Source organism: Symphodus melops, assembly GCF_947650265.1.
Source record: "Symphodus melops genome assembly, chromosome: 1".
NCBI classification, from domain to species: Eukaryota; Metazoa; Chordata; class Actinopteri; order Labriformes; family Labridae; genus Symphodus; species Symphodus melops.
In genome coordinates this window covers 19,448,300-19,474,056 of record NC_136691.1, presented here as the reverse complement: position 1 = coordinate 19,474,056, position 25,757 = coordinate 19,448,300, and the positions used below count along the sequence as shown (strand labels likewise).

General features: G+C 43.6%; 2 protein-coding genes across 3 annotated transcripts in view; one reads left to right on the top strand and one right to left on the bottom strand.

The window, feature by feature from the left end:
* LOC306830011 (kinesin-like protein KIF13B) overlaps positions 1–9,384 on the bottom strand; it is a 32,729-nt gene extending 23,345 nt beyond the window's left edge. For both annotated transcript variants that reach the window (XM_079353227.1, XM_079353228.1), the window contains exons 1-9: positions 9,264–9,384; positions 9,050–9,108; positions 8,697–8,785; positions 7,758–7,851; positions 2,529–2,541; positions 2,364–2,424; positions 1,820–1,912; positions 320–500; positions 52–139 (exon numbers count right to left, since the gene is read on the bottom strand). In XM_079353227.1, the coding sequence (XP_079209353.1) occupies positions 52–139; positions 320–500; positions 1,820–1,912; positions 2,364–2,424; positions 2,529–2,541; positions 7,758–7,851; positions 8,697–8,766 (600 nt within the window). In that variant the 5' untranslated portion in view covers positions 8,767–8,785; positions 9,050–9,108; positions 9,264–9,384. The remainder of the gene's footprint in view (positions 1–51; positions 140–319; positions 501–1,819; positions 1,913–2,363; positions 2,425–2,528; positions 2,542–7,757; positions 7,852–8,696; positions 8,786–9,049; positions 9,109–9,263) is intronic.
* A 257-nt stretch (positions 9,385–9,641) lies between these two features.
* On the top strand, positions 9,642–25,741 carry elp3 (elongator acetyltransferase complex subunit 3). The gene is made up of 15 exons (XM_079361885.1): positions 9,642–9,820; positions 10,395–10,494; positions 10,761–10,899; positions 11,237–11,307; positions 11,686–11,749; positions 12,085–12,153; positions 12,643–12,797; positions 16,044–16,205; positions 16,308–16,434; positions 21,742–21,935; positions 22,728–22,818; positions 23,681–23,746; positions 24,165–24,392; positions 24,523–24,604; positions 24,876–25,741. The coding sequence occupies exons 1-15, from the start codon at positions 9,799–9,801 to the stop codon at positions 24,965–24,967; spliced, it is 1,662 nt and encodes a 553-aa protein (XP_079218011.1). The 5' UTR covers positions 9,642–9,798; the 3' UTR covers positions 24,968–25,741.
* The last annotated feature ends 16 nt before the right edge of the window (positions 25,742–25,757 follow it).

Sequence of the window (25,757 nt, the reverse complement as noted above, 5' to 3'; positions counted from 1 at the left end):
TCCCTTGGCAATGCAGAGGTATGAGGCATATATTAAATAAAGTTCATATACCTTATAGCTCGCCACAGCCAGGCGAGAGAGGCCATCAACATAAGGCCCAAAGACTTTGTGCTCTCTCACTCTCAGTGTTTGTCGATTTCTACAGAGAGATGAAGACGCCTTTTAATTTCTTTAGTCTTACACCGTCCTTCTCCAATGAAAATATGAGGAAGTAAAATGGACAGCCATGTTCCCTCCCATTCAGAGCAAACAAATACAACGTACAGGTAGGCTTATCAAAGTCTGGGCTTCATGTGACTCCGTGGCCCAGTTACCTTACCCTTTAGGGTCCAGCAGGTCTCGGACCTTCTCGTTGTAAATCTCCATGTAGGAGACCTCCACGGTAAAGCTCTCTCCTTCCCTCGCTTCCTTTACCGTCCTGCTGAACAGGGAGCTGCAGAGTCGAGGGATCAAACCAGGGTGCTCTGCAGAACCCATCATGGTGTACGACTTCCCAGAGCCTGGAGGTGCACAGTGACGGATCATTGAGAAACACATCCAGCAGAAAATACAAACAAGTAATGTAAGAGAAATCAGATTCATTTTTAAAAAGCTAACTCAGACTGTAAACACAGAACAGTGAATAAAGCGTTATAAGCTGCTTATATTTCACATGAAAAAAAAAACAGTCAAATTCTCTCTTTATCTTAAAGGATGAATGTTTGAATGTTTGATCCAGTAGATGTCGCTATACTGAAGCCTTCACTTTCCTCCAGTGACCCCTCATTTCTCTTCTTAACTAACTTTAGTGTTTATACTGTTAACACGAGGTCTGTAGTTTCTGTGGTGTGAATATAAAAAATACTTTTACTGCTGCATAACAAGGTTATTAGTACATGTCATGTTAGCTAGAGCTAGCTAGCTAGCTAGCTTGCTAGCAAAACTGTCAGAGGAACGGGAAACATTGCCATGGTAACAGCCACCTCCAAAAATCAGAAATGTCGTGGAGACACTCTATGATCCTCTACAGGAGCGTATAGCATCGTTTCACACACAGGAAGCTCGAGGACACTCTCCCTTTGGATGGTTATGACATCAGGGCGAATAATCAAAACTAACAGGATTTTGACTTCTTGACCCAAACTGTTGAGCTCTGCTCGAGAAAAGGCACATTACCAAACAATATAATAGATAGCCGAGTAACATGCTTTGACTCGCCCTGCCAATGAGCACACTGCGTAGAGGGAACTGTTTCGCCAATCAAAGGAGCGTACAGCGTACTTTGACATATGGTAACATATGTAAAGCATTCATTCAATCACTTAGCAGAGCTGTTTGGTTAAACTGAGTTAGATCCATGCAGCCACTTCAGAAACGTGTCTTTATCGTTTCATTATTCAGGATTTTAACACTTTGATGGAAAACAATTAAAGGTCAATTAAACCTAGTACCCTCTGTGTAACTGTACATCAGTGTGTTTGATTTATTGCATTGTGTTTTTTAATTCTTGTTAAGACACTCTAGTTTACTTCTTTTTAATTGTATCAGCTTCCTAGATTTGAGTAGGCTTTTGTTCCTCTTCTTGATTTTGTGTCTGTCATTAAACTGATTCTGTAATGACTCGATGTCACTGTAAATGAGGGCTGACCTGCAATGATCTCTTGAGTATAAATAAAGGTTGAATGAATTTGCACAGCATACTCTGAAAAGACACTCAAAACCGAAATAGAAAAAGAACAGTATTTTTCTAAATGTAATATTCTGGGAGAATACACAATGATAATGTTATGTCTAATGAGTGATTACCAAGGACTCATAGTTTGTAAGCTTTTAATGTTACCTGTTTGTCCATAAGCAAAGATGCATGCATTGTATCCCATGAAGGCGTTGTCCAGCAGACTTTCCCCAAGGCACTGAAATACTACATCCTGACCTGCACAGATTTCAGAAAACACACGTTTTTAAAACCTCAAATAACAAGAAAAGAAACAGCTTTAGTCACAAAGCAGGGAGGGGGGCTGCCTAAGGGAGAGACATTCACAGAGGGCTAACAGCCCAGAATAGACATGCTGGACACTTTGTTCTGATTCAATTTATCTGACGCAGGCTGCCAAACTAAAATAACCCTTACACTGTCAAGAAGCTCCTTTGGCAATGATTTTTGTTCTATGCCACTGCAATAAAAGAGGGTATAACTCCTGATCCTGCCCCCTGGGCTCTCCCTCACTTTGACTCCTTAAATAGTTCAGAATGTCAGAAAACACTTTGGCATGTGATAAGGTGGAAGAAACCAGTCACCAAGCAGTGACACGCTCGCCAAAAAGAGAGCATGCACTACTTCAGGCAGAGCACAAAACACAGTGTGACTGTAGCAAGGCACTAACCTGCAAACTTGTCTTTTTCAGATTCGTCTATTGACCAGAAGCAGTGGTCAAAGGCAAAAACCTGATGGAAAAAAACCCCAATGGATTCAACATGTATTGTACATTGTGAACTGTATGACTTAAATTTAGATGATAGGTCAACTCAGGGTTCATTTAAATACTCACCTTTGGCTGACTCCTGAGGGCAACAGAGAGACAAAAACAAAAACATCAGTTAACAGCTGTAGTTAAAATAAACATGTCAACCAGCTGAAAAGCTATTTTAAATCTGTCACTCTGTCACAGGCCTTCACATTTACCATATAGACTGTAAATATCAATGGATGAAGCCTGAGTGATGACACCCATCTGTTACTGCAGAGGGGCTCCGGAGGCTCACTGGCAGCAGCCGCCATGCTAGAAATGCTGACTCACTGTAACGACAGGCTGAGAGCGTTTATTGCCTGGGTTGTGTATGGGACCTTCAGGGCTCTTTCAGCCAGCCTCAAGTGGACACTTGGACACTGCAGGATGTTGGACTTCCACATTTGCTTCATTTTTCAACACAGGAGGTTGCTGCCTGGGATTTACACCTCAGCAGAAACATGTTCTTGCCCATATTTCCTACCAACATTCATTCATGTGACACTGTGGTCAAGATACGAAGCCCATTTCAAGATTCAGACAACAGCACTGAAACATGTTGAGGGAAAGAAAAGCATTGAGGCTTTGATATTAAGCCCTCTAAGAGAGCTGAAGGCTGATTCAGCAAAACTCTCCCCTCACTGTTACACAGTTAACCACATTGACACCTGAAGCTTATCACAACCACAGACCCTTTGAGAATGAAATAAAGAAACGTGTTCAGTTTGCTGACTCACGCCCGCTCTCTTCCTTCTTTATCTTGTAAAATTGTTTCATGCCTCTAAGCGTCCTGTTAACATGAATTAAATGAAGCCGACTGAGGGGTGAATAACTTCTGGCTCCACACCAGGTGTGCGGCATGAAGTGACATTTCTTGTTGCACAAGTGCTTAGTCAAAGCAGGCCTTTCCCCCTCGTGTTTTTACAGTCATACTGCACTCCAGGTCTTTGTAAACTAAGTTTTTCGTACGTATAGCAGTGCATGTCGGGCGGTTTAACCAAGACACTGTGACAAGAGTGTGAACGTTGCTCTCTTCTGCTCACATATTGGACGATGTCCCCAGATGAAACACATCATAGAGATTTGACTTTTTGTCTCAGCAGATAATCAATGCTCGAAAAGGTCCAGTGACAGTGTCGAGGAGTTTGTGTTTAATCACAGTGAGCGTGAAAATCCTCTTTGGCTTAATGTGAATGGAGTGGGCGACACTCAAATCGTCCGGGCCTTTGAGCGTCCCTGAGATACATGCAGGACAATCCTAAAACAATCAATCCTCCCCAGAAAACTTTAAACACACCATCAAACAATTCCTCTATACTTTATGCTCAAACCTGCTCTTGGCCCTGGAGCAAGGTCACGATGTTGGTCATCAGTAGGGTGATACTTGACTTGAATAACCAACTAAGTATGATTTCTTAACACACTTCAGAACGAACAAGAACTAGTTTAACCGTGTACAGATTAGTTTAAAGCTAAATTGGATCACGTACAGTAACTAGTTGTTTGTTGAAACACTTCTTTCAGGTGTCTCTGAGCTCTGGAGGGCGTTTTAATGTTTAAAACTCAATAGTTGTTTCTTTTTTTCAAGAACAAAACTGTTTTCAGCCTTCATATTCAATAAGGCCTTCAGAGAGCACGGCAGCAAATAGATGTTAGCTCTTAAGTCAGCTTCGGATCACATTAAGCGCCCTTTTAGAAACTTTTTTCAGGAGATTGTAGAGACCAAAAACTGTGCGAAGTAATAGTTAATATCACTCTTACACTGAGAAGAGACACGTGTTTTAAATGACATCTTATTGTGCCAGGCACAGGTTGAAAAGGTGATACATTACAACTCTCAGTTCTGCTCATTATAACATTACATGTGTACACTCAGCTGTTAAGCAATATACTGCCAAACATTGAGGCCCATTAAGCGATCAGTTCAGTTCATATATTAGATCATGAAGGGATTCGATTACTGTAAGTGCTCTGTTTCCAACATTTAAAAACAAAGTGTGACAAGCTGTATGATACATTATAGCTGTATATTTATACCAGCTGTAAGATACACTGAGTACACACACACACTTAATATGAATTGTTCATGAATGTTGAGCACCTTTTTGAGTTTTTAAACACATTTCTCACCTAACCATCAAAAAGGAAGATGTAAAATAACTTTAGCTCGACCTCAGGCTGCCATTTAAAGCTGTGACATTTACAGGAGGAGGAGTGAGAGGGGGCTGAAGTGATCCCTCCTCTGTACTGTCTTCGGAGGTAGTAACAAAGGCATTTCAGAGTGTGTGTGTGTGTGTGTGTGTGTGTGTGTGTGTGTGTGTGTGTGTCTGACTGTGTGTTTATGTGGAGCTCTCGCTGTGACATACGTCTGCAAACACAAAGTCAATTCACACACTGAGACAAGAATATTGCGCCGTCGCTGAATCAATACGAACGTGCGAAGATGTAACGGCTGAGCTTAGTTACGGCCCTTGTGCGAAAAAGCCCACGGAGGTCTATTAACAACATCATAAAGCTTCAGTGAGAAACTTTCAGTTCGTTTTGTTAGTGGTGTTTTCTGATGACGAATCTTATTCTGCAGTCTTGTTGTATCACTGTGCTGTTTAATCGCCTCTTCTGACACCTACCCTGTGGCAGCGTTTACAGGCAGCGAACGATAGGGAATAAATCTTCCTGCTGATGGTGTGGGTCATACTGAGGCATTAGTATTCATTTAACACAGTTTAAAACACCTTATAGGGGCTTAAATCTTGTAAAGCTCCTTTTGCTATTCTATTTGAGTTTTAGTCAAAAGTAAACGCTATTTGTTTGTTACGGTAATCATTCTTAAACTTGCAAATATGTTTCTAGGGAAGCCCCCTTTGAAGGCTGGTTCCAAGAATAACTCAAAACACAGTCTTCACTCAAGCAGAAATATCTATTAGGCCACACGGGGGGACTTTAATGAAACAAGGCCTCCCTATGTGAGACTTGGCTGGTTCATGAAAGAGCAACATTAAGTCCTGTTCTCTCCTGGGCTGGCAAGGACATTCCTGGGATATCTGGCTGAGCGGGGCAGCTCTGAGGAGTCACTAAAGGAGAGGGAGGAGGACGGTGGGTCAGTGTGTCTATGACCAACATCCCACGTACTCGGTTTCAGATTTGATAGCATGAAATCTTTCTGGGTGGATGTTCAATCAGTCCAGATTCGGCATTAGAAAGGTGGGAAAGACAGAATATACACAATCAAACCGTTAAAAAAATACTCTTCAAACTGGGATTTCTTATCAAAGCCAAGTTCTGATAAGAAAAGTGCAGGATTGACCTTTTCATTTTCAAAGCCTTTTAGTGCAGGGCTTGATACATTTTCGGGGGGAAATTTGAGGCCGTTAAAAAGGAACTAATGTAGCTCTACAAGTCTGCTGAGTCATGTTGGGCTTCAGAGCTGTACAAGCCAGCCCAAGACTTTATTAATCCCTACCTTTAAAGGGTCTAAAAAAAAAGCCCCTGCTGTAGTCCTGGTTGCAGCTACCAAGCGTGGCGTAACACATTAACATCCTCAGAGACTCATGCAGCAAACCAAAGGGCTGACTAAGCACAAACCTTGTGAAATTGGCTGGTCAGAGACTCTCCCAACAAATAAAGCTTTTCTAATACACTCATTATGCTCATAATAGGACACATTCCACTGGGAAACTAATCAAAAAAGCCTTATACACAAAGTTGTTTTTTTTCTGTAAAAAAAATACTTGCTCACTGGCTGCCTAAAATATCAGTTTACTGCTCCGACTTGAAATGCTGTATGACCTCAGTGCTGTTCATGCATCATGGAAGTGTCTGTGGCACAGTGAGCCTGTAAAACCTGTTCTCATTGATCCCCACAGGGGAACCACACACAGCTGAAGCGTGTTAGGGCAGAAAGACACACACAGACACATACACACAAAAATGCATGTTATGCCTCGCAAATACAAGACTCTCTGTTTACAAAGACAGAGACTCATAGCTTCATTCCTGAAGGGGGATTACCCTGAGGCTAATTACCTGAGTAAAGTAACCACAGAAGAGGTCAAAAAATTTTTTTTAAAAAAACTTCAGGGAACATCTACCTGACCTTCTCTGGGTCTCTAACTGGCTGACTGAGGGGGGTGATAGAGATAGAGTCCTGCTTTTAAAAGGCAGAAATATCCAGAAGTCCTTCAGACTGATTCTCACTGAACACAAAACGTGAACATTTTCAGCCTTGTCTGTCATGTTGGTCCGATTTTCAGTCTTCACAATATATAAACAAACTTCATGCTGACAAAGGTTGTTGGTGTTCTGAGTGTTGACATTGCCCTCCCTTTCGCTTTTTCCCCATTAAACCAGGGCTTGTCCACCTGAGCAGGGCTGAGCAGGCAACAGACACACCCTTTGTACAGAGAGTAATGATTCAGGAAAGACACTGGGGGAGGAGGGAGGATGGAAAGGAGAAACACAAGGAGGATGGGTGGGGTGACGTTAAGATCTGAGCTTCTTCCAGGGAGGGAGCTGCTTGCTAACTTGACAGGTTGATTAGTGTTAGAGTTGATAATGTGGACCATTATTAGCATATTAGGTGACTATCTGCATCAGATAATTCCATCCTATGATATGTGTGCTGATATTACTCAGAGTACAGTATGCTTATTTGTATAACTGTTCATTGCTATATTAAAATGGTGTTTCAGTACACTGTTGGTATTCTGTTCAATAAAAGCTTTTGTTCAGCTGTAATAAAAAATATTGTCAACGTTGAGTCCAAAGTACACTCGAGCCAGATCAACAAGCCCTGAGTCAAATCCCAAGTAAAGACCGACAAGTTTAAGAACCAAGTCCATCCAAAAGTCCTTCAGCATCCAGTCCAAACCAACAAGTCCAGAGTAAACAGTCATCATAACCAAGTCCCACCATGACTGAAGACTCCCAGACAAGACCAACAAGTCCAAGTCAAGATAAGAATTAACCAATTCAGCTCCTCAGTTAACACTAAAATGTTTAGCTGAGGGTCTTAAACGAGTGTCTTACTGTACAAGTCATTATGACCGCCGAACCAGACGTGGAAGGTTTTCTTTATGTTGTAAAGTCAAGTCCACGGTCTTCTTAGTTATGGCTCCAGTCCAACTTGTTTCAAAGTCATTCACTGAACTTCAAACCTTTGTCTTTGAGCATAATCTCAATGTGGCCACGTCAAGATCAAAGAAAGACGAGTAACCTCCAACAGTGATCAATTTAGCAAAACGGCTAAACTGATCGGTTTTCAGAAACGCTTACCTGGGGTCTCCTTTGTTCATATTAGTGACAGCTGGATGTAAAACTGTCTGGTTCCCCTCCATCTCCACCACACATTTCGTCTTCAGGTCTTTCTCTGGGTTGAAACAAATGTCAATGAAAAACAGATATACATTAAGGATCTCTGCGGGGAAATGTTAAAAAGCACATGAAAAATGTATTGTGAACAAAATCACTTTGGCAAATGTGATTTTTGTAATGTAAGGTCTAAAGTGTTTATAAAACATCTACACATGTCTCGTAATAACTTTTCATTTCTAGTGACTGGCACAGACGTCATTACAGACCAACAGGTGGCATAACCTGTGTGTGTGTGCCAGTTCCTCGTGATCATAGCAGGAACAGCCCGACAGGGACAGGCAGGAAATAGGTTTATGTATGGTGATTCATGCAGGAGTCGCCTGTACCAACATTACTACCAGTTAACTGCTCCCTGAGCGTGCAGAAAGGAAAAGCAGCGTCACAGCTTCTGTTCCTCATGCCCAGCGGCAGTCGAAGGTTTTCAAAATGAAGAGCTTCTCACAAGAGCAGCAGGCGGCTTATACATGTATGTTTAGGGAAATGTCTAACTTACATAGAGTTAAATGATGTTTCTGTTTGCAACTATTTTGGATAAAAGGTTAGAAAAGTTAGCTCAAGGAAGGTGATGCTCTATAGTAACACAGACGTTGTCAGAGCTTCACAAGCCAGCCAAAACTCTTTCAAAAGAGGAACAACTATATATTTTTTAGAGTCTTAAGAGGAAATATGCTCCTTAAAAAACAGAACTACAGCCTCCATTTGTCTCATTAAATAAAATCAAATATTCACTATTGAGCTGGGGCAGTGTTGTTTGATGAATGTCTCTGCTTCCCTTTTTTTTTAAAACAGACTAATGATGTTTGTTTGGGTTCACAGGGTTAGTGACACTTTGTACTTTACCTCTTCTGTTCATTGGTCGCACACGAACAGCGACTTTCACGTTGGCGTCATTTAACATGTTGTCATCCATGGTGCTACTTCCACCTGACCTGAAGGCGAATAACACGAGAGTCCTAACTCCACATACACACAAGTTGACGACATATTTTACATATAATATAATAATACATATTGAACTTGCTCAGAATGACATAGAAACACGTTCATTTTATTGCGTGACTGTCACGCAATGAAACGCGCGCGCACAGTTACCTCCTGTTTAACTCTGCAGCTTTCGTACACAAACTATTACACAGGTTGAAAACAACACATGCCTACAGAACGTCATTAATGATTAAAAACATTGTGCAGACCTGTTTAAAACAATACGCAGTCGTTTCCCTGTCGGCTCCTTCAAGCTGCTCGATAAGACCTGAGGGAACAGCAAACACACATTAGGGGTCAAATACTTTCACAATGACTGCGGATACAGGTAACAGACCCCCGGCATGTTCTACTCTGTGTGATAGTGTAGAACAACACGGTTTCTATAGCTGTGTACGTTTGTTAAAAAAGAAAGTAACTCACGGCAGTAGAGAGTTCATGATCTGCTCCTCCACCTGTTGCATTTCCTGGATCGTCCTGCAGAGATCAGCCATGCAGACTCGGAGCTAAGGGGATTTACTGTGAGCTTTAGGGAGATCTCTACACACACGAACACACACACCACACAGACACACAGACACACAGACACACGAACTGTGTGATTGGGAAAACAGCGCCACCGCATGGCAGTTTTAGTGTACACTAGTATTCGTGTAATGTTTATATAATATTGAACATATCTCGACATGGATTTGAATGCACTAGATGTTCACTTTTTTAAATAATCAAATATTGATCAAATGAAGTAAAAATAAATAAATAAAAATGTAGTTCATTGACGTTCAATCCGGGCGCTTGCGGTACTTTACGACAGTTTTGGTTGCCGTACGAGTAAAGCCGTGTTCCGATGCAACGTGTGTTGTGTTTGTGACAGCCCTCTCTGGATAAACAGGCTAATGTTTTCCTCCTTAAACATTGTCAACACTTGAAAAACTAAACGCAGTACCTGAAGGAGGAAATGGGGAAACCGAAGAAAAAGAGTAAGCGTTTGTTTCCAGCCTGTATAACGTGGCTTTATTTAGCATGTTGCTATGCTAACTACTACTTTAGGTCTCCGTATAATGTCATGACAACAGGAGTGAGACATGGCAGATATCTGTTTTATAACAATATACATACTACATGTTATTACCGTACTGAAACACAAGAAGCTCCGCTTATCTGCACAGCAACAAAAACAAAACTAATACTCTTTAGATTTAAGTTTTAGCTGATTTAAACTACATTAAAGAACAATAAAGTATGATTATACGTGTTTACTTTACTGTGTATTCATTCTTCTGTTGCTTTAACATCCTGCCTCTCTCTGTCTGTCTAAAAAGATGTAAATCAAATAAACATTTATTATAATAATTTAGTGGAAATAATTTACAGGAAAATATAAATGAAAGAATATAAATAATATATTAAACACATAAAACTAATTAACTCATAAGTTAAATTATGTCTGATCGTGTCTGTTGTTATATCAGCCCAGCATCAGTATAGATTGTAACATGTTATCCACATTAAGTGCTTCTGAACCTGTTGAATCGTTCCACTTTGACCTCTCAGGTGATCTCAGCCGGGCTGAGCTGATGATGATGACCATCGCTGACGTCATCAAACAGCTGGTCGAAGCCCATGAAGAGGGCAAAGACATCAACCTCAACAAGTAAGTCTTCACCAGCAGAGACATGCAGCGGCATGGGATCGAAATAGCAAACGACAAACCTTACATTCGACTTGTAAGTTGTGTGGATACAGACTGACTGATGCTGTGATCAGGTCACATTAGATAGATTTTTTTCCTCCACTGGGTTTGGACTCCCCTGGGTGATCCTTGTCAGTCCTTAAAAAAGACAAACAATGCTATCCTATCACAGTGTACACTTGATGTTGCTTTTTATTCACCTCAGATTTTCTCTCTGTTTTCAAAAGAGTGAAGACGAAGACTTCAGCTAAATATGGACTTGAAGCCCAGCCACGATTGGTCGACATTATTGCTGCTGTTCCACCACAATATCGTCGTGCTCTGGTGCCCAAGCTAAAGGCCAAACCCATCCGCACTGCCAGCGGGGTATGTAGTCCTGAAGGTAGCTGTGTTGTGCAGGGTCGTGTCACAGAGAAGGTTGTGGCTGTAACCAGGGAATAATAATAATAATTTGTTAGTTTGGACAGAGGCGTTTTCCTTCTGATCATGATTATGAAAGGAGAAAGAAGTTGGTGGTTGGTGGTCTTGATTTGCAATCTGGAATCCGCCCAGTCTGAGTAAAGATATCTTTAGATTCTGCGACCTTCAAAAAGTGGTCTCGGCTCTGTCACACCGAGCGTTACGTGTTCTATTCTGAGTAACGTTTTTATCACAGAGTAATACAAGAACTGTGGAAACATTAACCCACTCTGACTCTCCACAGATTGCAGTCGTGGCTGTGATGTGCAAACCCCATCGATGTCCACACATCAGCTTTACCGGCAACATCTGCGTGTAAGTCACCTTTTTTTTTTTTTTTTTTTAAGTTCGGTGGTGTTACAGATCAGAGTTCATCACTTCTACTGTTTGTACTGAAGCATAAGTTCCCATTTTTACACTACAGGGGGTTAAGATGACCCCCGGCCCCTCCCCCAGACAAACTTCACCTGCGTGTGTTTTTTTTTTTTTTATTAAATTATATCTTTATTTAGCCAGGAATTAACTCCTTGAGAGTGTCTGTGTTGAGTTCCACACAAACAACCAGCAGCCACACATCCTGAACAAATACAGAAAAGTCTGTGTGAAGTCCATCCAACACAACAAACATTTGTCACGTGCTTCCATATAAATCATGTTGTTTTTATATTCTGTAATGAACTTGTATTGTTGCAGATATTGTCCTGGTGGTCCAGACTCAGACTTTGAGTACTCCACACAGTCTTACACCGGCTACGAGGTAACCCGGTTTTTCTCCTCCACAGTTCAGAAACACAGAGAGCATGCTGTTAGTAAACATCCATATCTATGTCTATACATCTGGATCTGTTAGAGCTCAGTGTAGTATGTTTCTGTTACTCTTCCTTCAGTATTCAGGCTGTACCTTCTATCTCAGGTAGATCTTAACAGCACTGGTTGGAACAAACTGTAATCTCCATGACTGTCGTTACAGAATAAGTTAGATAAAAATAGAAAAACATGTTGCCTTCTTTCCTGTTGAAACAGATTAGTTTCGAACCGTTACACCCCGTAGTCATTGTGCTCTTCCTTTGTGCTTTTTGTGCTTTCTCACAGCCGACGTCCATGAGGGCGATCCGAGCACGCTATGACCCCTACCTTCAGACCAGACATCGAGCCGAGCAGGTCGGTCAAACAATGATTGAACTGAGTTTCTTGTGTTAGTGTGTCATCTCAAAGACGTTTATGTCCCTGAACATTCTCACATGTTGTCGTCTGTGCAGTGACGGTCCCGCTTGAATATATGAGTCGATTGTAACCAATAAAAGGCACCCAGGTTACCCGCCTGCCGGGATCTGACACAAGTGTTTCATGAATTAGATTTATCACCACATCAGTTTAATGAACAGACGAAAGCAGCGCTGGTGCAACACTTAGTGTGAACATGTTTGATCACTACTTAATGAGTGAGCCTTTCACTCCCACTTTAGAATCACAATCAGTTTTTATTGCCAACTATATTTACATAGACAAGGAATTTGTCTTGGTGCAAAAAAACGCAAAATGCAAAATAAGGCGAGATAGCAAGTACTTAAATAAAATAGAATAGAAGACGTACCGACATAATATTCATGATTGTTAAATTCCATTTTGTTTTTCCTTGGTGGCGTGCAGCTGAAGCAGCTGGGTCATAGCGTGGACAAGGTGGAGTTCATCGTGATGGGCGGGACCTTCATGGCGCTGCCTGAGGAGTACAGAGACTACTTCATCAGGAACCTTCACGACGCGCTGTCTGGACACACGTCCAACAACGTGGCCGAGGCCGTCAGGTACACGCCTGCACAGTAGTGTCTTTAAGTACAGTGTGAAGACCGAGGAGGTGGAAACAGGTGGAGGTGTGACAGTGATGAATAGATTATGAGGGTGTGAGAGGAAGAGGAGCATCTGCTGATCACAGAGCGCTCATACAGATTATTGAAGGTGCGTATTATAAACTGGATTATTGAGCGTGTTGATATGTAACTAAGTACACGTTCTTCTCCTCTGCCTTCAGAGACCTGTACAGTATCTCTGACCTCACATTTCTGTAACCGCTGCAAACATCAGAGTTTGTAGTTGCAAATGATTCGACCCAAACGAGTCCAACTGAACTCTCCAAACATCAACAGATTGAACAAAAATCATCATTTTAATGGACCAATGAATTCAAATTCTCCCTTCAATCACCCCTCTGTTTGTTTTCTTTTCATCTCAGTTGTAATGAATGATGTGAAAACATTTACCTCCACCAGAGGGAGCTGATGTATCATTTTAAGTGAATCCCCTCCATACATTTACTGACTGTCTTCTTCCTGCTGGACTTTGTTCCACATCACAGACAGTAGCTCACAGCCAATCATTGAACTTTGTTTTTAATCGATCATATTGACACTTCTCTCTCTCTCTTGTATCCTGATTGGTTAATGAAAGTTTAAGTCAGTTTAATAGCTCTGTGTCTCTCTCATGTGTCGTTTCATCTGTTTTGTAATCGGTGTTGTCCATCTTGCTACCTGCAAGTACAAATCAAGTCACCTGAACCTTAAATTAAGACAAAAAAACCTGACCATCTTCGGATTTCAACTTTATAATTCGGATGGAGAGCATCAGATCAAGAAAACACAACTTATTTTGTTTTTGTTTCTTACGAATGATCAATGCAGCCTTCAGTGAAACTGTGTTTTTCATCCCTGTGCAAAATCTGCTTTACTGCTAAGTGCACCGGTGCATCATGGGAAATATTGTTCCCTGTGTTTGACTTTTTCCACCATGATTTCTGCACATTCACTTGAGCCCAGCCTTGTTTTTCCATCGCACCTCGCCGCGCCCACACGTCTCACGGGGTGCGAAGCTGAGTTGATTATCACCTGAAATGAAGCTGCTCGATGAAAGAACTCGGGAGGGGAAGTAAGCGAGGAAACTCTCCATCAGTTACCCCGGTCCACTTCTCCCTTCCCTGAGTCGGTCAGGTCAGCTTTGCATGTCTGTGCGTGAGCAGCGTGTCTGTGGAAAACTTCAAGAAGATTCATGCAGGGTCAAAGTTTAAAATCTCTCAAGGACTGAGGCGGTTTGTTTGTCAGCAGGGGCCGTTTAATTTCCTAAAGCCGGATAAGATCAGAGTCTGTGTGAGCGTGAGGCTCTTCCCATTTGGCTTTTTATTTGTACCGGTGACTCTGCCAGTATGTGGGCGTTTTCTTAACTCTGTTATCAGCAGTCTTGGTCAAACGCTTTGATTCAACCGAGGCTGCAAAGAAGTATGTGTGTGTGTGTGTGTGTGTGTGCGTGTGTGTGTGTGTGTGGTACGTACGTGCGTCTCGGAGACGGTGTCATGCATGACGCTCGTGTATCTGTGTCTCGCTCTGCTCCTGATGGCATCACAGCGGTGAGCTGGCTGCAGATAATCACCTGAGATAATAGACTTTTTATTGATTTATCTCATACAATCTGATCACCCTGTCTGCAGCATACACTTCTGTAATTGGTGTAAAATCAGCCAGCAGAGTGTAAAAGATGGACATTTGTGGCAGAATCAGATGGAGCAGAAGGGGGGGCATGAGCGGGTCATACAGACATCAGCTGCACTGATGAAATGTGTCTGTACGCCTACGTGTGTCGTTTTTTTTGCGGGGGTTTCATTCAGGGACTGAAATGAGCAGTGAAGCTGGATTCAGGATTTAAAGCCCATGATTATTCATATTGTTGGTTATTAATCAGAAGGGAGACGGATCTGACACAACCGATACACAAAAGACGAGATCAGAAATACAGACGTGCAGTTGTGTAGAGTTTATAGACTGACGAGGGAGCGCTCTGTGACCTCTAAACGGCTGGAGTTAGCACTGATGGAGAACTGCTGTGCGAGGTTCGGGGATCGGACAAAAGGCAAAATGTGTTTCATAGAACAGTTTGGGGAGGATTGGAAAGGAATGCTCAACCTGTTCAAAGTGTTTAATCTGGAAAGAAATGATCCAGATTGTTGAATTTGTTGAATCAGCTCATCTGCAGGGATCAAAGTTCAACAATCATTCCAGATGTGTTTGTTCACCACCTTATTTGCCTCTATGAAGGTTTATTCTCTGATGGGCCCACTGCCCAACAGAACTGTAGTATTGCTTAATATGTAAATGATGTAATCTGAAACTTGTGCTCCAGAGTTCTGAAAAACAAAAACTGGAGGTTTAATCCAGATGATTTATCCGATCTGATCATGTCATCTTTTTTTTCCTTTCTTTTAAACAACTCAGTTTGTAATTGCGCAGGTTCATCTCCGACTGGCTGATCCTTTTACACATGTAATCCCCCCCCGAACTCTGCCTCGGTCTCAAGATCGGTCTGGAGACTTTTCCACGGTCTTGTCTCGGATTCGAACTCCGTCCTGTCTCAATCTCAGACTGGAAGGAAAAGCTCTTTCTAAAAGAACAAAACCACTTGAATTCATTAGATTTTTATCGCCATGGTTACAGCCTCAACCTACCAGGTATTGCGCTCTCAGAATAACACGCCCCAAGATGAGGATTTTTCATCTCGACTCCGTCTGGACCCTTAAACGTCTCGGAGCGCTCTGCTCTCTGTTAGTGCGGTTTTAACAACAACAAGCTGTTAACTGTGTCGTGCTTTACAAAATCTGGCTTTGATGCCTTTTCCAGTTGTGTGGAAAATAAACACATCTTCTATAAATCAAGTACAAATCATAATCATGGAGGTATTTATTTAACTTCAACACTCGTTAATATCTCATTGAACAGTTTTCGCATCACAAACATTTTCCCTTGACATCATCCATTTTCTTGATTGCATTCGTCGAGTCCTAATGTGAGGTTGGTGTTAACTGTTTGGATAATGAGCCGAGCAGACTCACAGCATGTCAATTGATGTTGCTAAATGAGCCCAGCACATAGAGTACTCCAACATAGTGGGTGAAAAAAAAATAAAAAAAAAATCTCATTTGAGAAACCTTATTATATGAAGCAGGGATGATGTGAGAGGAGAATTTATTGTGAACTGAAATGACTGATACAGCCCCCCCTCCCCCCCTACAGGTACTCGGAGCGCAGTAACACCAAGTGTGTAGGAATAACTATTGAGACACGGCCGGACTACTGCCTGAAGCGACACCTCAGCGACATGCTGGGCTACGGCTGCACGCGGCTGGAGATAGGAGTCCAGAGTGTGTATGAAGACGTGGCTCGCGACACTAATCGGTCAGTCTATCCGGGGGGAGGAATGGATGGGTGACAACGTATTAAAAACAACCTGTATGAGCGGTGTGTGATTTATTAACCGTGTTTTCTCTATCTTTGCAGAGGCCACACGGTGCGAGCTGTGTGCGAGTCTTTCCACCTCTCTAAAGACGCCGGCTTCAAAGTGGTGGCCCACATGATGCCCGACCTGCCTAATGTGGGCATGGAGAGGGACGTGGAGCAGTTTATTGTGAGCGCTGCTTTATTTTCTGCTTGATTTGACGTTATTTTCTTTTCTTTGTTTTTTTTTATTCTCGATGGACTCCGAAGAGTGACTGAGGTTTGCACGTGTCGAACCGGTCGAAGCTGGTCTTCAGTCTGCCGGGCCTTAAACGCCACACGTGTCAGCTTTTAATGTCTGCGTCCATTCATGACTTAATGTGGACGAGCTAATGAGGCGTGGCCCGCGGTGATGGAGATTTATGGAAGAGAAGAATGCATATGAACAGCTTTACGTGTTCAGCAAAAGGGATAGTTGTGCATTTTACATGAGCCGTGCTGATGAGTCATCACGTGCACGTGGACTCTGTTAGTCTCATTCAAGGTCTTCACTACATGGACAGAAACCAAAAGCAGCAGTGTAGCTTAGTATCTATGGGGTAGCTGTGGCTCAGTGGTAGAGTGGGTTGTCTCTCAACCGGTCAGAGGTTCGAGTCCCATCTCCTGCAGCGTCATGACCAAGTGGCAAGACACTGAACCCCAAACTGCTGCGACGTATGAGTGTGGTTAGCTAAGAGATGGACACGCAGCAGCTTCGTCAATGAGACCATTTCTTGTTCAGTTTAATAATAAAGAGGTCGGAGGAGAGAGAGAGGGGGGCAGTTGTTATGTCGCATAACAAAGGGCTCTAACAGTAAACCAACCAGGGACTTAACCACGAGGACGCCCATCAGTGAACAGCCTGAAACATCCTCATCCACTCAGACACTCAGAGGTTCCAGAGTTACGTTACGACACAGGTGAACTGCTGTGTTCTCCTCAAAGTCTGCGTGCACATCTACATCTAAGGGTTCAGGCAGAGCCCTCGCGTAGAGACCAGACGGAGGACTGACAGGCAGGTAAGGAACCGCAGGGCAGATTTGAACCCAGGCCTCCTGCTGGGAGGACACCAGCCTCTGTACATGGGCCGATGGCACCATCCACTCGTCGACCAATCATTTCTTCACTCTGTTTTGGGGCGGCTTGTTTGTAGAGTCCTGGTCAGATTGTGAGCGTGTAGCTGTGACCTGCGGTTTTAAAGAGCTTTGAGTAGTCAGAAGACGAGAAAAGAAGATTTCCCCTTTAGACGGACAGGAGATGTAAGAGAGAGAGAGAGGGAGATGACGTGCACCAAGCAGCACTCGGTCAAACCCCTGTTATCTAGTGCTATGAGGACTATAGCACCAGTTAAACCAGTGCCCTTCATGGTGGGAGTCCCCCCCCCCCCCACTAAATAAGCAGGATTTGAACTGATCAGAGTTTCAGGGAGACAAAAAGCACATGAGAAAACTTTGACTGAAAGAAAACAGGAGTGAAGTTGTGCAGTACGTCATCAAAGTTTATTGTTTGCGTTTCACTCAACAACACGGCGTCGTCACTGCTTATCTCACAGTGGTGTAGTAAGGAGTTAGTCGTCCTAAAATAGAAAGAGGAAAGGCTTTGACGGTTCACTCGCAGTCCTGACGGGGATGTGACTCAATCTTAAATCTTGTCAGCTGTGTCTCATCAGCAGGCTGACTTTACTGCTTTGATTGGAAACACAGCTTTGTTCGACTGCGCGAGCATCAGACCGTTCCCCCCTCCCGACATCCCCGACTGTCGGATGGAGACGAAGACGCAGGCTGTGTCTAATTCCAGCTTTTTGGCTTTCATTTTTACATCAGGGAAACAGAAATCAAGTCATTAGAAAGCCAGCGACGGGGAAGAAAAGATCGTACTAATCGGTGCGGCGGAAGCTCCGGCACCCCGATCAAAACATGTCACTGATTATCTCAGAAGTTAACACAAGTCACCTCCTCGGCCTTTTTGTTCAGCCGGTCCGAAAAGGTTCAAAACAGCCACAAACGAAACAAGGAAAGATAGCACAACAGAAATGTAGTCTTCTTTTGCTACTTCTCTTTATGTGACAGTCAATGATTGGTTTGTCCAAATCGATGTGGATCAGAGAGTTTATACAACACAAGCAAGGATCGAGAAAGGAAGAAACAGGCAGGACCGGTGGGTGGAGGAGTTGGTGTGCTCAGACAGGTGGGAGTAGCGAGGTTGTGGAGGACTTTCTAGGTGATAATCAAGGGGGGGGGGGGGGGGGGGGCGCCAGGCGCCAGTGGAGGTCATGAATGTAGTTTTCTTGAGTGGTTTGGACGATGCAGTGAAGTGATGAAGTCTGTCTTTACTCTTCGTACCACCACCTCTCTCTTGTCCTCTCTCCTACACCACTTCTTTCTTTCTTTCTTTTTTTTTTTACTCTGCCTAGTGAGCATTTTGAATATTCACTACTCAGTTTTTTTTTCTCTCTCCCCTCATGCTTTTCCACGGTTTCCCTTCTTATCTTTCACTTAATCTTTATTTTCTCTCTCCGCTGCCGTCACAGTTTTCTCTCCAGGTTGTGTCAGTCAATCTCTCCTGTCACTTTATTATCTCCTCTCTCTCATCTCTCCCTCTGCCTCTCTCCCCTCCTCTCTTATCACTCTGACACTTTTGGATTATACAGCTTACATGTGGCTCCCCCCCCCCCCCCTCCTTTTTTCTCCCCCTCATCATATCTAAGATTTGATGTCACGCTTCAAGCGGGGAATGATATGCAGGTTTCTAAACATCTTAACACTGCACGCTTCAGAGCATCTCGGGAATTTTCCCTTTATATCCAAAATATTTACTGCTACCTTAAGAAGACGGGCTGCAGCTACAAAGGAAGACGAGACGTGGGGAAGTGGCAGAAAATGCAGGAAAATAAGAAGTAGATGAATATAGGGTGTGGAGAAGTGTCCCTAGACCAAGTCTGGATGAGATAATAAGCAGAGAAGGAGAAGAAGCAACCATGGCAACCAGACGCGGACTGACTCCATCCTGCTAACTGAGGATGCCTCTTCCTCATTTCATATGCTCCATGTAGATCAGAGGACCAAATGTGCCGGTGCTGCGCCTACACCACATATTTTGTAGCGTCGGGAGTCGCTTAGACTGACGTCATATAACCGTCCAACGTCCACGTATGAGCATGCTTGATGACGTCTCCCGCGGACCGTACCCGAGTGCATGAGTCCTGTAACCACCTGTTCAAACTAACACACTCAGGAGCCGTACCACAGTAAAGTTTGTTACACCGATCCAATGAACCAGAATTTGGGGACACGTGTCCTCAGATCTGGGTCCCTAACCGGTCTGTCTTAAAAAAAAATAAAAAAAATCCATATGACCATATATGGTAAATGTCTGGATGCAGATGTTACAGAATGGATACAGCTGCAATGACAGTTTTGATCACCGCACAGCTTCAAATGTGTTCATGTCTTTGTGGACCTGAGAGGACCTGAAGTGTTTTAAGTTGTGGGATCTTTAATAAGCCTCTGCTCTTGTTCTCAACATTAAAGAACAGCTGTTTCAAAATCAGTGTGTATCACTATGTGTGTGTTAAACGTTGAATGAAAAGCACTAAAATCACCAACCGTTTCAACGTTGTTTGGTTAGTTAGTTTTCTTAACGTACACATGCAGAGAGCTACAGCTGTAACAGGAGGGCTGTATACGGACAGTGGAGCTCATCGCTCTCTCTCTCTGTTCATGGGATTCTGCACTCTTGGTTTTTCTGATAGGCTAGGTTATATTGTGTCTTATTGCTCTGCAAGAGAGGGAAGTTTAAAAAAAACAATCTGACTGTCCGTGCACCCGTAAAGAACGGACCTCTCCTGTGCTCCTGTGAGATCCTTGCATGTGTCTGGTCTGTCTCGCGTGCACGCTGTCGCTCTTGTACACGCAGCAATTTTGTGAATAAATGAAAATATAATGAAAGCAAGTCGGAAATAGTGTCAACTTGGGCCAGAAATGTACTTGAGCGGCCCGCCTAAGTATCGTCTGTTTGCCGCGACAGCATGAAGGAAAATCACAGCGTCTAGATTTAGTTTGCATGCAGCGTCCAAATTGACGACAGAGACAAGCAGATGATGCAAACAGCAGCTTCATGTTTTTAGTGGAGGGCCGATCACAACCACCGTGAAATCGGTAATAATAAGTCTTTCAGGCTTTCCTGGAACACAGCTCGTCAGCGCTGGCTGACAGCTTAAGAAGAAGAAGCTCGGATCTGTTGAGTTTCTTTTCTGTTTGCATCAGTTACATGATTCCTTTCAGCCATTATCTGCTTGTTTGTGTTGTCCTGGTCGGCTTGGGAGGACGGACCAGTTCAGGACTGCAGCTGGAGGACGTTGCATCCCTCTTGCGCCTATCGCCAGTGTCCTGATAATGAAATTCGATTACAACTTCCTCCCACCCAGAGATGCTCTCTCTCACTTATCTCCTGTGTACAGATGCTCCCTGTCCTGGGGGGGGGAAAGCATCATTAACAGTGTTTCTCTCCACCGACTAACAGAGGCTCTGCCATGTGATCCAAAATGGTAGCAGGTGTAAGATCCCTCCCTGTTTATTCCCTCCTTTGTTTGGTGAGTGTTTTTTACTCAGTTTGGCTCTATTTTAGTGGAGTTCTTAGCAATGTGGGACATGTCCTTTTGTGATTAGGGGCTGCGACGAGAGAGATTATGAGATGCTGATAATGTGGCCTATTTTGGAAGCTGTGCCTCAATTCCAGAGCTTCACGGTTTTAATCAAAAGAGTCGGTGCAGAGGGGAGGAGAATGACTGGAAATCACTCGTTCCCTTTCCTTACACTGCAGTAAACCTCCTCCTCGCATGTCCCCTCACTTGTGTACTGCTCCATTCACTTTGAGGACTCGCTATAAAAAATGTCCTGACAGGTTTCACAGATGGAAAGCTGAATGAAAGTCTGCCACGTTTGTTTTCTAAGCATTCCCTTTTTCTCCTCCCTCTGTTAGCTTCGTTTGAAGAAGCACTCCGTGGGAGTCAATGCGGTTTGTTCAGGCAGTTCAAATCCAACAAGCCGACGTGTCGCTGCTCCTCGTTCATGATCATTCACTGTGTTTTATTCATCATAACAAGCTGTCATTCTCAGCTGTTTGTTTTCTTAAGGCCGGCTGTGGCTCAGTGGGAGTCGTCATGGCTCAAGAGGAAGGTTGAGGCTCCGTCAGCCACAAGTCCGAAGTGCCCTTGGGCAAGACACTTAACCCTAAGTTGCTCCCGCTGCTTCGTCTGTGGTGTGTGAATGAGTATGACTGGCACAGATGGACACTTTACAGAGCAGGCTCTGCCATCCGTGTGTGGATGTGACCGGTGGTGTAAAACGTCTTCTGAGAAGTCACATGACTTGAAGAGCACTCGTCCGTTTATTCCCACAGTTCATGGACATGGATTTGCACTTCTCTTTAAAGCGTGGATGTTTGTGTTTCCTTGCAGGAGTTTTTTGAGAATCCAGCCTTCAGGCCCGACGGTTTGAAGCTGTACCCAACACTTGTGATCCGAGGCACGGGTCTGTACGAGCTGTGGAAGACGGGCCGCTACAAGAGCTACACGCCCAGCGCCCTGGTCGACCTGGTGGCCCGGATCCTGGCTCTGGTGCCGCCCTGGACTAGAGTCTACCGAGTGCAGAGGTGAGACAGTGATTAAAGTCACCCTCAGCGTGCCCTGTTCTCACATGAAGCTGCACACACGGTGTGTTTGAAGTTTGAGCGGTGTAATGTCTGGATTTAGATCAGACCAAATAATTCAACATGAACACATTTTAATCAAAAGGAAACTGAGTCAAGATCGTGCACACGTAATGAAAACAAGTCCATGAAGCTGACCATGCAAACATTCAGTGACCAGATGTTCTCCCCGTGAGTGATCGTCTCCTGTTGAACCACAGAACAACAACATGACCATCATCTGCAGCTAATAGTTCATTAACTAAGTTGGCCCTCATTGCTGCTTATCTTCTTTTAGATTCATCATGATAAATGTGTCCTCTACACACACACACGCACACGCACACACACACACACACACACACGCACGTTTTATTTAGAAGATTAAAAAAAGTTGAGTAATGGCTACAAACTGTATGAAATGAGTTGAATATTTAAAAATGTGAAGTTGCTCTATTGATATCCAATCATCAGACCCTTTATGAGTTTAGTCTGATGTGACTGTCTTTTGTTTCTTTGTGGATAAATATTCAAACCCGTCCTTCCTTTCCATGTTCTGACACCTGCTGGTGTTGATGAATATTCAGAGACAAATCCATAAAGTCTGTTATCTATCTGCTAACGCACAGTGAGGACTGAGGCGCGCCTTCACTGAAGTTTATTGTGGCGTCAGGTTTAGGTGGATGTGATGTTTCTAATCATCTTCATCGTTGTATGTACGTGTACGTCTCTCCTGCTTCCTGCTCTGCCGGTCAGGGACATCCCCATGCCGCTCGTGAGCTCAGGAGTGGAGCACGGCAACCTGAGAGAGCTGGCCCTAGCCCGGATGAAGGACATGGGCACTGAGGTGAGACTGGAGAGGCCGTCTGCACCCGAGCAAAACACCAAACATCAGCTTATTTTGTGCAAGGGAGCTAAAACACATCCACAGCTGGGATGCGATCCAAACAGACACCATTGAATTCGACAAATAAATGCTGACTGTTTGTGAGAGGCATTTGCATACGTTGCAATGATTGATCAAAGCGAGACCACAAATTAATAAACCTGCCAAGTAAAGTTTAGAACTGTTGGAGCAGAAAATTGGAGCAGCCTCCGTCTCACACGCTCCATATTTGTTATATCTGTGCTGAAAAGTTCAGATTTATCGAGCCTGAGCTCCAGGAAGAGAAGCCCGACCAACTTCTACGGAAAGGGACGAGAGGAGAAAGTAATGCCAGCTCTCTGTCTCTTCATTGAACATCAGTGGGACATAATGTTGTCCAAACGTTAGCGGCTGCTAATTCGCGTCTTCTTAAGGGAGCCTTCATGATCACCTTGTTTTACAGGCTGAGCCTCGATGTTTCTATGCAAACACCTCCGAGATGTGCTGCACAACCTACTCATATTATTCCTGTTTCTGAAACTCCTGCAGCTCTATTGAACTCTCTGTGTGTGTTTGGAGGTAAACATGGTAGCTATGTTTTTAATCGTTCGGCTTCGATGCAGTCTGCGTTCAGGCGTCACAGACTTGGTGACAGTTTTTCCAACAGCAGCAGCACAGTGAGATAGTGAGGAGTTTGAAGGGTTCTGTCAGCTTACTGCAGCTGATCTGCTGCTACAATCTGACTGATGTCTCTTAAACTGTGCAAACCTCAGTGACTGTTTATTTTTATTATTATTATTGTTTTAATGCTTCACAAATTAAAGTCACGTTTTTGTTTTTTCAGTGTCGAGATGTGCGGACGCGAGAAGTGGGCATTCAGGAGATTCACCACAAAGTCAGACCTTACCAGGTAACCTACAGCATCCAGAGAGACGGGCCTTTCTAGAATGAGAGACTGTTAGCACATGTTTTTAAACAAACCGCTCACAAACAAATGGAGACCAGGAGCATCAGTACAGGTAAGTAACAAACTGGGGCTGGAGAGGCCGGCCGACAAGAGCAGAAGATCAGAAGGTTCAGAGCAAATCTGGTGATGTGTCATCTCTCTCAGTACCTTCCTATAAACAGGACTACCAGGGGTCTTAAATAACAAAACCCAGATGTCTAGTCATGCATGGGTGACAAACATCTGGATTGAGTAAAAAAAAAAAAAGGAAGAGAAAATATCAGTGCTGTCGTTTCCAAGAAGATAAAAATGTCCTCCCATATGGTGCATGATGTGTGTATCCTGCAAACACAACATTCATTAACTGAGAGTGTGTGTGCAGGTGGAGCTGGTGCGGAGAGACTACGTGGCGAACGGCGGCTGGGAGACCTTTCTGTCCTATGAGGATCCAGAGCAGGACATCTTGATCGGCCTGCTGCGTTTGCGCCGCTGCTCCCCACAGTCGTTCCGTCCAGAGTTGAAAGGGGGCGTGTCTATTGTCCGCGAGCTGCACGTTTATGGCAGTGTGGTGCCGGTCAGCAGCCGGGACCCCAGCAAGTTCCAGCACCAGGTAGTTTAACTTTGTTCAACATTGCTCCTTGCATGTAATTCAAACCCAAAGTAAGGCATGAAAAGAGCAGTGTTTCCAAATGTCTGGATTTTTAAGAGTCACTCTGTCCCTTTCCCTCCGTCTGCTGCAGGGCTTCGGTATGATGCTGATGGAAGAGGCCGAGAGAATCGCCAGAGAAGAACATGGCTCCAGTAAATTGGCTGTTATCTCAGGTGAGGGAAAAAAAGGACATCATTTATCTTCTTCTGGGACATCTGAAAAAAAACCCATCCATTTAAACTTTAAACGTGCAGTAAGTACATTCCTCCACTAGGGGGCCCAACCCCCCCCCCCCCCCCCCCAAATCAGGCTCTGGTTATGTTGTGTTTGCAAGTGACGGGTTTCTAAAAGGTGCAGTAACATGTGACAGAGCAGCAGCAGTGTTGCATCGTCCTCCAGTTTCCTCTGCTGAGCAGCTCCTTGTCCTCTCTGGTGTGATTGTAGGTGTTGGAACGAGGAACTACTACAGGAAGATGGGCTATGAGCTGGAGGGTCCGTATATGGTGAAGGACCTGTATGGACCTGAAAAGGACTGATCGACGACCATGTTTTTATCCGGACGGAGTTTACAGGCCAAAACAAACACAAAGAACACTTTTATTTATCAAGATTATACTCTCAGCACATGCTAGCTGCAATATGTCTGCAGAGATATCCCTAGCATCTGAGTGTATGTCATGGGTGGGGTTACTTTCTATTTTGTGCACACCAGGCGGTTCTTTAGCATCTCGTCTTCCTGGAGATAAGAAGACAGTAAAAAGGTGATGTAATTAAACTGATGCTCGCCAACCACCCCCAAAAAACAGCCACACATGGAAAACAATGTCGTGTTACCATGCCGGCTAACTTCAGCAAGATGCATCGACTCAGTTCAACGAGAGATGAGAACATACTTGTAAAAATGTCTGAAATGTCACATTACTGGAAGAATGTGATGAGTTTTATTTTTCCCCCTGTATTTCTTGTGTTTTTGTCTGGGATGAGAAACCTGTTTAGAGTCACACTTTGAGTTAATCATGTTTATGCTGCAATTAAATGTAAAACCTATTATGAGTGGAGTATTCATTAATGGTTGGCAGTGGATGAATGAACAGTAGGAAGTGTCCTCGCCGGGCAGCCGTTGTGTAATTGCACAGTTTAAATTTATAGGGCAGGAAATTGAATGTTACATAAATTGCATTTTTTTTTAAAGCCCCACAGTTAATCCTATTTCTTGTTTTTCTGTCATACATCCTGCAGGCTTCATGTGTTCTGCCTAAAACACTCCTCTCCTGACCATTTTTCCTCAAGAATAAAGTCTATTTCTGTTACTCCTTTTCTCCCCTT